General features: G+C 41.8%; 1 protein-coding gene across 2 annotated transcripts in view; it reads right to left on the bottom strand.

Moving 5' to 3' along the window:
* The window catches only part of Wdhd1 (WD repeat and HMG-box DNA binding protein 1), a 47,921-nt gene extending 33,385 nt beyond the window's left edge, over positions 1-14,536 (bottom strand). The window contains exons 1-10 of one of the 2 annotated variants that reach the window (XM_005376758.2): positions 14,468-14,536; positions 14,132-14,222; positions 11,177-11,288; positions 8,591-8,742; positions 7,440-7,551; positions 7,214-7,264; positions 6,127-6,222; positions 2,174-2,266; positions 1,140-1,246; positions 625-766 (exon numbers count right to left, since the gene is read on the bottom strand). In XM_005376758.2, coding sequence (XP_005376815.1) covers positions 625-766; positions 1,140-1,246; positions 2,174-2,266; positions 6,127-6,222; positions 7,214-7,264; positions 7,440-7,551; positions 8,591-8,742; positions 11,177-11,288; positions 14,132-14,208 — 942 coding nt within the window. In that variant the 5' untranslated portion in view covers positions 14,209-14,222; positions 14,468-14,536. Of the gene's footprint in view, positions 1-624; positions 767-1,139; positions 1,247-2,173; positions 2,267-6,126; positions 6,223-7,213; positions 7,265-7,439; positions 7,552-8,590; positions 8,743-11,176; positions 11,289-14,131; positions 14,223-14,423 lie in introns of both variants that reach the window. The other variant, XM_005376757.2, reaches the window with a different exon arrangement.
* Between the last annotated feature and the right edge of the window lie 28 nt (positions 14,537-14,564).

Below are 14,564 nucleotides of genomic sequence, written 5' to 3'. Positions count from 1 at the left end.
AACCCCAGGATGCTAAAACAGAACTCTACAGAGGACATCCCTTGGAAAGGTATTCCAAAGCCGGGCGTGGTGGTGCACTCCCGTAATCCCAGCGCCTGGGAGGCTGAAGCAGGAGGATCATTGTGAGTTCAAGACCAGCCTGGGCTACAAAGTGAGCTCAAGGCCAGCCTAAACTGCAGAGAGACCCTGTCTCAAAAAAAAAAAAAAAAAAAAGACCAAAAAAAAGGAAAGGTATTCTATGGAGGAAGCATTTCTTAGTAAAGCACATTTACTAGGGAAAAAAAATAAGTTGAACAAGCTTAAAAGTAGTTTCCTTTATTTCTGATTATTACTGAGCATCTAATTTTGAATTAGACATCATTTTTAGAATCAAATATCATTTCTTACTTTTGAGGCAGGATCTCACTATGTAGTTCAGGATGGCCTTGAACTATGTAGCCCAGGCTGGCCTCGAACTTACGGTAATCCTCCTGCCTCTCCTGAGTGCTGGGATTACAGGCATGTGCCCCCCAACACACACAGCCTGAATTGTACTTTTGTATGAAGGTCAGGTACCCTATGATGTTTTCCAAAACTGCACAAAGAAGCGCCGTGAAGTGACTGCCCCACCACACCGCTCATTACCTTGCTGCTGGACGCCTTGTCGCTGAGCTCACACACATTCTCCAGGAGCCCTAGGTTGCCCTCTGCGTCAGTGTAAGATATGCGACCACAGGTAGGATGCCAGGCAAGGCCACAGATTGCATAACCTTTCTCATGTTTCACCCTAAAATTTAAAAAGTGGGCTCTGAGCACACTATCAAGAAGAACATCAACTGTACATACCTTTGAGTAAGTTTTAGTTAGGAAAGTTAAGCAACTGCTGACACTAAGAGCTATATATTTTCCTTTTTTTGTCTTTTTGAGACAGGGTCTCATTGTGCAGTTCAGCCTGGCCTTGAACTCACTTTGTAGCCCAGGCTGGCCTCGAACTCGCAGCGATCCTCGTGCCTCAGCCTCCCAAGTGTTGGGATTACAGGCGTGCGCCACCACACCTGGCTATGATTAATAACTGAAACTTTGAAGTGCTTCCTAATAAAACAAAACAAAAAGACTAATAGAACTAAGTGAAGAAGAACAAAAGACACACTAAAGCATACCTTTCCATGCAGCCCTTGGTTTCCACATTCCAAACTATAATTAGGCCGTTAATACTTCCTGCAGCTAAATAGCGCCCGCAGGGAGACCAGGTTACTACATTGAGGCTCTGTAAAGAAAATCAGTAACAATTCTGTGTAACCTGAATACTCATTTCATTACCAAACTCAAAGTTCTACATCCTGGTTCTACATTATTTATTTGAAAAAGGAATAATAAGACAAGGGTTTTTGTTATTGAGACAAAGTCTTGCTATACAGTCCAGGCTGACCTAGAACTCAGTTTGCTCATTTTTTTAAACTTTCTTTTTCAATAATACTCATCCAACATTAGCAGCTATCACTCTGTTTACCATGAAAAAATAAGAGCAGCACAATTTTAAAAGTAAAATGCAAAAGCTATCGCTATCACAGAAAGAGACAGGGCAAGGTGGCCTCTTCTGACACGAGGCAAAGCAGTGAGTAAAGTGAGCCCGGTGAGCTGCTGCTGACCTAAGGGGCTGTGTCTCCCGATTATAAAATAAATAACGTACACCAGGAAAGCGACAGAGTGAGAACAGAGATCGATGACCCTTCTTGCTCTAAATTTCAGAGACAGAGGAAGCGGGGCCGGGGATATAGCTCAGCGGCATAAGCGCCAGCCTGGCAAGCACAAGGTCCTGAGTTCGATTCCCAGTACCAAAAGAGGGAGAGAGGTAGAGAGGGAGAGAGGGAGGGAGAGAGGGAGGGAAGAAAGCAGTAGAGAAACAGACTAACAATCTTTCTTGTTCTAAAATTTCAGACACTATAAGCCAGCTCTAAGTGAAACTCAGTAAAGCCCATTACCAGTTCTTATGAAGGAGAAAGGCCACATGGGTCCCACAGGTATCAGGTATCCAGCTGGTGCTGAGATACTCGCGCCAGGAGCACACGGGAGACACCCGCCCGCCTCCCAGTCTGCCGCTGCCCGCGGCGTCCACTCACACCTGACCCCGATGGTGCTGGAAGGAGGAAGCACGAACGACTCCCTGGGGCCCGCTGCATGCACAGAAACCTACCTGCGAGATGGCGCTATCCGAGAGATCGAGCTGATGAGTCCAGGTTTCTCTCCTGTAGAGCTTCACAGATTTGTCCACAGGAACGGCCAGTAGCTATCAGGGAAGAGAAGATTTAAACAAAACGGACATTACGTCCAAGAAGGAGAGGAAAGAAGGCAGCAAATTCATCCAGATGAATTTACAAAACAGAAGAACAAACCTGTACGTGCTGAACTGACACAACTCAGCAATTACTTAAGGTTCTGATAAGCAAAAAAACGAAACCAAAAAATGGTGATGATCAATCTACTGCTTGTACCGGAAAGCAGAGAATAGCAGTTATTCATATTTTTAATAGGGTTTCTTTTTTTTTCCTCCAATCAGATTTTATTGGTATACTTTAGATGTACATAATGATCACATTCATCATAGAGAATTCGTATTTGTACATGATATAACTTGTTTCTTTTTTTCCCATTTCCCCCACCTTCCCTTCAACCCCTCCTCCCCTCCCCATTTACAAAAGCTTTGCAAAAGCTTTGTTTCCATTTTTCCTTCTTCTAATATAGTTTCTTAAGAAATCTAGGCTCTTTGGATTTAAAAGTTCATCTCATTTGCTAGAAGGAAACAGCCATAATCCTCTTACAGAAAAAAGGAAAAGGAATCTGTCTTCTTACATAGCCTTCAAAAAAACAGATTAGTAGAAAAAAAAAACGTGCAGGGGCACAGTGTATAGCCTGGCAGCAGAGCACAAGGCTTTAATCCTCAGGACAAAAGAAAACTTGTGTATGTTTTCCATGTTTATCCTATACATACATATACATATGTAATTAAAAACTAGGAAAGCCAGGTCAAGTTTAATAATTTTTAAATTCATCAGGTTCATTCATGCTTTCAAAGTAAAGGAAAGAATATACATTGGGTTTTTTTTTTTTTTACTATCATCTCAATGCAGAAAGTATACTCTTCAAAGTCACGACTTAAAAGAGTACATACGCTTTTGCTTTTCCAAAGACAAGGTCTTACTACATAGCCCAGGCTGGCCTCAAAAACTGGCTGCACAACCCATGCTGGTCTTGAACTTGGAAGCCTTCTGCCTCAGCCCGAGTGCTGGGATTATAGGTCCGCGTAACCACACACGGCTTACAGAAGAGTGAAAGTCTCACCCCTGTCCCCAACTCCTACTTCTACTCTTCAAAGGCAAATATAACTATAGAAGACATAGAATGCACACGTACGTATATTTAAATAGATATAAAAACATTTGCATTAATAAACATTTGTATTAATAAACATGTTTATTAATACCCTATATCTACTGTTCCACAGTATGATTTTTTTTACCTAACAATGTACCTTATTACAGCAGCCATTGATATTTTCCTACTAATCTATCCATAACTGTGTAAAGTTTGTAATGTTCCTATCCTATTTCATAAATGGATGTATGTTTATTATTATGTGTTTCCTACAACCACCATTGAGAAGAGTTAATGATTTTTCAGTAGGTCACTCATGTATAGCTCTATTTATTTTCTTTAGAAGCCACTTTGAAGATACCAAAGTATAGTACAACAACTCTTGATAATCTCCTACCTCTTTTGTCTGTAACTCACTATTATTTGTCTATTTGTTTTCCTGAGAAACTATTTTGTAGACAATAATATGTAAAATGATAACCATTGATAATTTCCTACCATTTTGTCTGTAATTTGCTAAGTCCCCCCTATTATTATGTTATCCTTCTTTTATTCTTTAAAATAAAAAAATAAAAATAAAAAAAATAAAAAAAAAACAATGTACCTTAAAGATTATCCCAGATGAGGGCATAGAGATCTGATCCTAACAATTAGAATCTCACTTTCAAGGGGCCAGGGATTTAGCTCAGCAGCACAGCGCCTGCCTGGCAAGTGCGAGGTTGTGAATTCGATTCCCAGTACCAGAAAAATAAATAAATACATACATACATACATAAATAAATAAATAAGTAAAAAAGAATCTCACTTTCAAAGCTACCAGTTCACAGCTGGGCATGCTGGCATTTGCCTATAATCCCAGTACGTAGGAAGCTGAGGCAGGAGGATCACCACAAATTCGAGGCCAGCGTGGGCTACATAATGAGATCCTGTCTCAAAGAAACAACAAACTCAAAACAACAACAAAAAAGACTACCAATTCGCTGCAAATGAGCATTTAGGATGCTCTCGATCTTCTACTACCAAGAGTGGTCCAAGCTTTTGCTCCACGAACTCTGCAGACCATGTACACTCGAACAGAACCATAGGACACCCTGGGTTCAGTCCCCAGCACTGCAAAAGTCAATCAGTAAACAAACGACTGCCACGGGCCTCTTTCTGTACACTGCCTGCACAGGCCTTTTCCCGTCCTTTCACTGGGGTCTTACTGGTGTGCAAGAATCCTTTGTACATCAAGGAGGTAAGCTCCTTCTTATACTTTTTCAAACTGTCTCATCCCAGTTGGTCTTCTGTCCTACTATTTTTTTAATCATGCAAAAATGTTTATGCTTTAGTCAAGTTTAATCTTTTCTTGAAAATTTCACATAAGCAGAAAACCTGAAAAAATAATATAGTGATTATCGACAGATTCCTCCCAAGAGGCCTCCAAGCTGGTCCAAGCCATTCTCGGCTCCTGGGGTTCGGGGCTTTGTCCCTTTTCTCCACCTTCAATTCCCACGTATTTGTGTCTATTTCTGTTTAATAGACACAAGTCTACAAGTCAGTAGCAGAATTCTTATTTCCATGTTTTATAATATGTTTTAATGTCAGATTGAACTACACTCTTTTGTCTCTTTCCTTTTTCAATATTTTTAGTTTCCACACAGACTTTAGAATCCGCACTGCTGATCCTCCCGAACATCTTAGGGGTATTTTTATATTTGAATGCTGTGAAAACAACTAATTTAGGGAAAAGCACTATTTTTATGTGTATCAAAAATTTTCTAAAAATGGAATTTATAGCCAGGAGTAGTGGCACATGCCACCCAGGAGGCTGAGGCAGGAGGATCACTGCGAGTTCAAGGCCACCCTGGGGTATATGGTGAGTCTGAGGCTAGCCTAGACTACACAGTGAGTCCCTGTCTCAAAAAAAGAGAAGGGATTGAATTACCCAAGACTTCTTTTACTCCTTAGCATCCTATGAAAAGTTTTCACATGGATCTTTCACATTTCATAGTACATTTATGCCCACTTTTTAAAATCTTTTTTGATTTCACAGCAAAAACATCAGTTACTCCCACCATATTTTCTAAATAGCTAGTATTTCTTTTTTTGTGGGGGGGGTATGCCATGAGTCGAACTCAGGACCCCATGCCTGCCAGGCAGGCACTGTGCCACTGAGCTATATCCCCAGTCTCAGTGGCTACTATTTCTATATAGGGCTGTTATTTCTTTTTTGTACCGATTATGCTTCCAGCTCCCTTGTTGAATTTTCTTCTTTTGCAGTTTGGGGACTGAACACAAGGTCTCGTACATGCCAGGCAAGCACTTGAACACTGAACTATGCCTCAGGCCCCTGAATTTTTCTTAGTATCAGTAATATTTTGCCCTCCATCTGATTTTCTTAGGATTCTCTTCTATATAAGCATCTGCTCGCAAATAGCAAACATGCTCTTTCCTTGTACACTTCCCATGACTGGGTTGTCTAACTGCATCAGTTAGTAGCTCCGAAATGTTCAATGCGATGAGATTAGACACAGTTAGGCTGTTTCTATAGTTATTCCATTAACCAGGAATGTAGAGAGAAATCTAAGCTTACTTCACAAAAAACACACTTCAAAAAGAATCTTTAAAAAGTTAAATTATTTCTTAAAATATTTAAATATTAATTATCTGGATTGGCCTCTAAAATTTATGTAATCCAAATATAGCAGTTACAATTTCAAAAGTTATTTTTACACTCCAAGTTGACAAAGACCAAAAGAAAAAATTCAAAGGTTGAGAAAGAAAGTCATTTACCTTCCCGCTTTTCGGCTGCCAAGCAAGTCTGCAGATGGATTTTGCGTTTATCACATCATTGCACTTTTGTAACAGCAGCCAAGTAACAGCACACGTCTAATTTTGAACAAAGAAAATGTCTTTCCGTTTATGAGCATTCTCCCTACAAATGTATGTAGAACTGAATACGACTACTCTCTTGAAATTGTTACACATCTCAGAAAAAACCTAATACATTTAATTCTAATAAATACTTGCTTCACCTAAATTCTGTATATATTTTTTCTTTTGGTTTCTTGAGACAGGGTCTCGCTATGTAGTTCAGACTGGTCTTGGGCTCACTTTGTAGCCCAGGCTGGCCTTGAAGTCGCAGTGATCCTCCTGCCTCAGCCTCTCAAGCGCTGACATTACAGGCGTGAGCTACCACGCCTGGCTTGATTAACCTAAATTCCTTAAATCTTTCAGAAGTATGAAAAATAGAAGTTTTAAGTAAGAGTATTTTTTGAGCAGAATAAGCAAACAATATACTAAAAACACTCGTCAATACATAAAAAGTTTAATATACCTACAAAAATAAATAAAACTTGAAAGTTTAAGAGCGAGGAGAAGGCTACTGAGGGAGGATCTTGTTGTTCACATTATTTCCAGAAATCCCAAGCCTGCTTTTAAAATCTTGAGAAGGCGTAACCATTTCCTCCACCAATCTGGAGAGCGTTTTCTTTATACAGCCTTTAAAATCTGTATCGGCTGGGTCAGAACTTGTATATATGTTTAGAAATCAAGCATGGCCTGTACCTTATTTCTTCTTCTGTCCCCAACATCAAAAACAAGATCAACGCGCGCTAATGATCTCGTAAATGTATAACCGAATCCACCCCCTCTGAAGTACCAAGCTTCAAAAGTAAAATATAAATCTATCATTCTCCTTGGGACTGGAGACAAAAGCAATTAGATTTCAACATAGTTACTTTGGCATTAAATTAGTCTTTGCTACTCAGAGCAAGAAAATATAAGGAAAAATAACTACCTGACACAGTCATACAATGTACAACACTGAATATGTTAGAAAAGGGGGTAAAAAACTTCAAAATTCAAAAACTGCGTTTACCTGGTCTGAAATCTGCCACACTCTAACAGACCCGTCACAACTGGCTGACGCCTGCAAGGAGAAACAGATTTCTGTACAGTGACAGCGGGAATGCTACGCGGAGACTGGTTCAACAGATGCCATCGGCTTTCTACCAACTGGTGAAAGCTTTTCTAATTCTCATACCATTTTCAGCACAGTAAGAAGAACACACACACACAAAAGGGGAAAAAAGTAAAATAATTACCACAAATATGTCTTTAGGATCAAAAGAAAGACTTAAAACAGGGGCGTCGTGTCCTCGAAATGTTTTCTGCTGGCTGCTATCCATCACGTCCACAATTTTGATGAGGAAATCACTGTAAACAGTAAGAGTAACACAGTGCCTGAGTACGAGCACAAAAGCCTCTCCCAAAAGCTGTAACTTAAGGGCTGGGGATATAGCTCAATGGTACAGCACCTGCCTGGCAAGCAGGACGTCCTGAGTTCGATTCCTGGTACAAAAAAAAAAAAGCTATGTCTTCAATTATTTCACAATCGTAAGGATGAATGCTATCGTTTCTTGATAGAAACTTACAAGATGTGCAACTCAAATGTAATGACTTGCCTTTTTAGTTTTGCTTTTTAGATGTCGAAACACAAGTCAAGATTTCCCATTAGCTTAAAGTACAAACAGAGTCCAAATGGCTTTAGTTATATCCTAAGCTTCTACTATTTGCTAATCTAATTATAGCCACGATTATATTTTAAATTATTTAAAATTTTTATCAGTACACAATGATTATGTTCACGTGGGGAGACAGGACATGCACATGACACAGCCTCGTCCTTCTGACTTCTCCTGCACCTCCCTTCCCACTTGCGCGAGCTCTACTCCCTGTTTCCTGATACCTGTCTTTTATTTTACTCTTTATTTATATTTTGGGCTTCTCACAGCCACAGCCATTTTAAAAAGTACTACGCTTTTTAATTCAATTCAAACAAAAACACTTCTCTAGGACAAGCCTGAAGAGGATCTATTAAATTTCTGATCCTTGGGGCTGGGGATATAGCTCAGTGGCACAAGCGCCTGCTTGGCAAGCGCAAGGTCATGAGTTCGATCCCTGGTACCACAAAAAAAAAAAATTTCTGATTTTCCCCAAAATACTTAAAAAGTTCATATGAGTATCATCATCCCCCAATCTGTTTCAGCATTTACTCAACAGGCTGTCTGAAAAGCAAAATATTTCACAAAAAAGCACAAATCTGTCTTTACAAACCCTTACTAGGAAAGACTTGAATGAAAAGCAAAATGATAACAAAAAAAAACCTAACAATTATAAAAATGCAACCCTGAGACAAAGGAATGAGGCCTTTTTTCCTGACACTATTTTCTCTTCTGACGTCAAAGGGCCTTACCCTGACCCAGCGGCGACCTTGGTTCCATCCCCGTTGAAGACCACGTGGTTGGCATTGGTGGTGAAGCGCGTGAGGATGCCATCGGGCGCTCCCTCGGGGAACGTGTGCACCTGGACGGTATTGTTAGACACCGCAGTGACCAGCCTTCCGTTCTACAGGAAAAGCGGAAGTAAGAAACACTGGCATGACAAATCCAAAGCAATTGGGAGGATTCCCATGGTTAAAAACCCCATTAAAAAACCAAAAATAAATGTGTAGTTCACATCAAGAGAAAAAAATCACCAGTCAATGCACAGCTTTCCTGAAATGTCTACTAAGAATTGGCTAATTTTAGAAATCTTCATCCGCTTCAGCCGATCTTTTAGCCTCTAATTTTTCTCTTAACCTTTGGTAAGAAAAATATTAAAGTAGTATTTTTATGGATCCTAAACATAAAAATAAAGGAAACTCAAAAGAGCTTCTCAGAAAAAATGGAGAGGACAGGAAAAGCACAGCCACAGCAGCACGTTCATGTTGCCCGATGTTTCTGAAACAGAACCAGCAGCCTTTGGGAGTAAGATAAAGCCGAGATGGCCAACTGGAGGGACGGAAGCATCTGTAAGCCAGAGAGCTCTGAGGACTACCGCACCAGGACCTGGAAGACAAGCAAGGGGTGGACTCTGCCCCAGAGCCTTGGAAACAGCCAGAACTCCTCCCGGACACCTCGAGCTCAGGCTTCTGGATGACTGAGGCGAGGGGCAGTAACTGTCTAGAGCCTGAAGCCATCAGGTGGGTAGTGATTTCTTACAGCAGCACGAGTGAAAGGATATGAGGCTTCCCTTCTTTTCCTTATAATCTTTTTCACATGCAAAAGCAATATACTCACTGTGGGAGAAAAAAATAAAAGCGTCCTGAGACATACGCATTTACCTACTCTTACGGAGTCATCTCCATTTCCATTTTGGAGACAAGCCTTAACCCTTCTACACCCATGAGTGTGTGTGTGTGTGTGTGTGTGTGTGTGTGTGCATGTGTGTGGTGCTACTTTTCACAAGCGTAAATATCTTTCCGGTAAGCATATAGTTATCTTTTTTTTAGTGGCTGCATAGTATGGCTTTACTAAAAATATATAAAATGCTTGCTTTATTGATGGATAAATCCTCAGTTGTTTCTAACATTTGCTATGACCGTATTATTACTAACATCCTTGTCCACATAAACTTGAAAGTGTGTATTTTCCTCATGAAAATAGCCGGAGAAGATTGTGTATATCCTAGTTTAGACACACATCATCAACTTGCTCTTACTGGGGAAAAAAAATACCCAACTGTTTAATTTGCACTGCTTTGTTTGTGAGAATTAGTTTACAATTAGTACATGTTGGTCATTAATATTTTTTTCTTCTGGGAATGCACATTTTATTATTTATGATCTTTTTAAAAAGAATAAAGTATCTAAAGACCATTTCACCTACTTTAATGAGCCGAAAAATACTAATCCTGTGGGAAGACTTTTTCTGTCTAAATGAAATACACTCAAATTACAATTCATCACAAATAAAAACCCTAGTAGTTTTTAGATATTTAATTTCTAAAATCTCTCTGAAAACATCTGCATTCTGTAAACGGTCTGTATCTCATTCCCATGTGTGTCTCACACAAAACAAAATTAGTGAAACAGTCCTGTTTTTTTGAATAACACCATAAGTGACTGGAGTTAGCATCTGCATCTGTTCTTTGCTGCTGTGAAAATAATCATCAGGGTAACTTATAATGAGCAGGGCTGGGATCTAACTCAGCAATACAGTGCCTGCCTGGCAAGCGCAAGGTCCTTAGTTCGAGTCCCGGTACCAAAACCAAAAAGGAAACAAAAAAATTATAATGAGCAGAAATCTACTGGTTCATGATTTCATCCAAAGGCCTGGCACCCAGTGAGGGTCGCCTTGCTGTGTCATCTCAGAGAGAGAGATCAAAGAGAACGAGGACCCAGCTCGACCTTTTATAATGAACTCAGATGTGCAGTCACAAACCCACTCCCACAAGAATGCATGCACCGTTCCCAGGAGCAGCGCCCAATGCCCTCTCGTTGGCCCCTCCCAGTACCCTTGTGGACTAAGTTGCCAAACAGGCCTCTGGGGAACACATTGGAATCACAGCAACTAGCTAAAAATACCAAAGGTTTCCCTCCAAGAACAAAAGGAGAGCACTTTAACCTTTCTTGCCGGGCGTGGTGGTGCATTTGAGAGGCTGAGGCAGGAGGATCATTGAGTTCAACAACAGCCTGAGCTACAAAGTGAGCTCCAGGCCAGCCTGAACTGCATAGCGAGACTCTGTCTCAAAAAGACAATAAAAATTTAAAAAATAAAAATAAAACCTTTCTTACAAGAATAACCTTTTCAAGTATACAAGTATAACCTATTAATATTCATTGATCACCTTCAATAACCTATTCACATTTTTTCCCTTCAAAATTCTGGGGCAAGTCATAGCATTTTCACATTTTGGAACACCATAAGAGAAACAACAAGAAAGACACGTCTATCTTCAAGCTTCTACTAAAAGCATTTTCACTGACCATAAAAACCACACCCCGCACGGCTCACGTTACCTTCAAAGCACACGAATACGCCTTCTCGCCGACGCTGATGGACTTGGGGTCATCATCATCCAAATCTTCCCAGATTCGCACATCCCCGTCGCTTCCACAAGTCACAATACAGCTGCAAAGGGACACACGCGTAAGGAGTCACCCAGCCGGGCGTGGTGGCGCACACCTGTAATCCCAGCACTCGGGAAGCTGAGGCAGGAGGATCGTTGCAAGTTCGAGATCAGCCTGGGCTACAAAGTGAGCTCAAGGCCAGCCTGAACTGCATGGGGAGACCCTGTCTCAAAAAAATAAAAATAAAAAAAGGCCCTAAGTTCAATCCCCAGTACCACAAAAAAAAAAAAGAAAGAAGAAAAGGTTGGACACCTGACCTCAACTGTCCAGAGGTGATTATTCAGTAGCTAACTGTATGGGTTTTTGGTTTGTGTTAGCGGTGCTGGGGATCAAACCCAGGGCCTTACATATGCTAGGTAAGTGTTCTGCTGCTGAACTACACCCCCTGACCACCACTAGTTGCAAAGCTCTACTCTTCCCAAGGCTTTTACTCATTCTGTGTATGCCATACATGGACGCACATAAAAAAGCAAAAATAAAATTAATGTGAATTGTCTCCATTAGAAAAAGAACTGTTTGCCGGGCATGGTGGCGCACACCTATAATCCCAGCACTGGGGAGGCTGAGGCAGGAGGACTGACATGGGTTTGAGGCCAGCCAGGGCTATAAAGTGAGTCTAAGGCCAGCCTGAACTACATACCCTGTCTCAAAAACATGCCCCCCTGACCAAAAAACAGAAAGAAAGAAAAAGAACTTTTCAAATTGGTTAAATGACATCAACTTTCCTATCAATGTCATCAGAGGCTCAAAAATAAGAAATCACTCAGGGGCTGGGGTACAGCTCAGTATAGAGCACTTGCCTAGCATGTGCAAGGCCCCGGGCTCACTGCCGGCACCACGTGCACACACATGAAGTAGTGGGTGTCATCCCGCTGCCTCTGCCCCGCAAAATGCTGGGTCCACAGGCCAGTGCCACCATGCCTGCTTTCAAGGCCTTTCTTACTACTTGTCTCCTAAGACTCGTGGTCAACAAAACCTCTGCACCCTTTTTTTAAGAACTCATTCCTCTGAAGTCACCTTTCTTTCAGGGTGCTGATTTTCTTCTGCATCTCTCTCACACTGCAAATAGCCACTCCACTCAGTACTGTTTTCACTCTATTGCTACACTCTGCCCTCGATTTAAAAAGTTAAAAGGAAAAAAAAAACCTTGAAATTCTGCCATCTATGGATTCCTTTTTTTGTTTGTTTGTTTTGTATTCTCATACTGGGAATCAAACTTGGGACCTTGTGCTTGCCAGGCAGGCGCTTGTACCGCTGAGCTAAATCCTATCTATGGATTCCTAAAGAAAAAGTCCTCATTCCCTAAGGAGCTTAGCTCGGGGCTCATTCTTTCTAACACCATTCCTAGCATAATTCTTGGTGTTACCTATGTGGCTGGAAACCTCCTGATATGTCTGTCCTCTAACAACCCTGTCCTCTATCTTAGACTCCCAAGGCACACACATGTAATCCCAGCACTCAGGAAGCTGAGGCAGAAGGATCGCTATGAGTTTGAAGCCAGCTCAAGGCCAGCCTAAACTACTATCTCAAAAACAAGATTTTGTCTTGTCTGCACTAGTGTACCTATAATCGCTTCTCGGCCTTTTAGCTAAGATCAAGTGTACTATTGTACCTACAGCCCCCAGCACAGTGGACACAAATTTACATTTTCCAAGAAATCAATCAACACAGGAATGGCAGTGGAAACCACGCATCTGGACAGTATTGCATAGGAATGGGACTTAGAAAGATATCATTTAGGAATTAAGCAGAGAAAAATCAGTTTTAAAAGCCAGAAAGGTAGTGGGCTCACACCTATAACCCCAGCACTCAGAAGGCTGAGGCAGGGGGAATCACTGTAAGTTTGAGGCCAGCCTCGGCTACAAAGTGAGTTCAAGGCCTGCCTGAAGTTCATAGTGAAACCCTAACTCAACCAAAAAAAAAAAAAAAAAGCAAGCAAGCCAGGAAGTTTGAAGGACAACTACTAAATCTCACAAGCAGGCAGTAACAAGTGATCGGACAAAATTAATATGAAAGACAGAGAAAACAAATTCAAGAAAATGGAGAGGGGTAGCTTGCATCTTTTTTCTCCACTTTTCATTAGTACATGTTTGCGGTACATGAGTACATTCTTCAAGACGTTTGTTACATGTACGTATTTTAATTCTTTTTACTTCCCCTTCTCCCATGTCTCCACCTCCCTATTTATTATCTTTTACTTTGCTCTTTATGTTTTTGGTTTTCTTTCTGCTTCTTTTTTAATTTGGTTTGGTTTGTTTTGTTTTGGCTTTTTGAGACAGGGTCTTATTCTGTGATTTAAGCTAGACTTAGACTCTCTATATAGCACACACTGGCCTCAAACTTGCAGCAATCCTCCTGCCTCAGCCTCCCAAGTGCTGGGGTCACAGGCATGCACCACCGTACCCGGCTTGCTCTTTATGTTTTTGGTTTCTGACATAAAACCCGTGATATTTAAGCCTGCGTGTCTGATTTATTTCACTTAGTATTATCACCTCAAGGTGCCTCCACTTTCCTGCAAGTAATTCAAGGTTATCATTCATGGCAGAGTAGTTAGTACCCCACTGTGTACAAATACCACATCTTCTTTGCCCATTCACCTGCTGATGTACACATAGGCTGCTTTCAAGATTTAGCTATTATGAATGGTGGTAACTTGCATCTTTCCAACCCCTCTGGAAGTAAGATTTTTAACTTTTCGGTAAACAAACTTAAGGAATCCTATGTGTCACTTTAGATTTCAATGCTGTTCCGGTCTGTATGAGTCGTTCGCAGCGGACTGCACATTTGCTGTGTAAGAAGAAACGTTCCAGCATTTACACCTGAAAGAGAAACAAAGCACCTCACCTCCCAGAGTCATCGAAACAGACGTCCGTGTGTCCTTCTGTGTGTCCGTACCGCATGGGCTTCTGGGTGGCCGGCATCTTTCCTCCCCTACCTGAAAGCCAGTCCGGTTATTTTCAAGGCGAAGAAGGGAAGGGAAGCCGGGAGGTGAGCCTGCCCCAGGCTGCACGCTGCAACCCCGCGCTCCGCACCCGAGCGGCACCAGCAGGGCACAGCGGACAGCCTGCCACGCAAGAAGGCGGGAAGCGGCCCTGCTTCTCCCCGGCGGGCACGGGCAGCGGGAGCGGGAACTCACCCGGGCGTTGGAGCAGCAGCCTCAGAGGAAGGGATACCACCTACCGCTCACGAAAAGCTTCCCGCGCTCCGGAGCGCTCGTCCCACTGCGCCTGCGCAGGCCGCCTACGCCCCGCCCCCGACCCGCCCAGGTGCTGACCCG

Source organism: Chinchilla lanigera, unplaced genomic scaffold (genome assembly GCF_000276665.1).
Source record: "Chinchilla lanigera isolate Chin_1 unplaced genomic scaffold, ChiLan1.0 scaffold00008, whole genome shotgun sequence".
In the NCBI taxonomy this organism is placed as follows: Eukaryota; Metazoa; Chordata; class Mammalia; order Rodentia; family Chinchillidae; genus Chinchilla; species Chinchilla lanigera.
The sequence above is the reverse complement of the archived record's forward strand: the minus strand, read 5'-3'. Positions and strand labels throughout refer to the sequence as shown.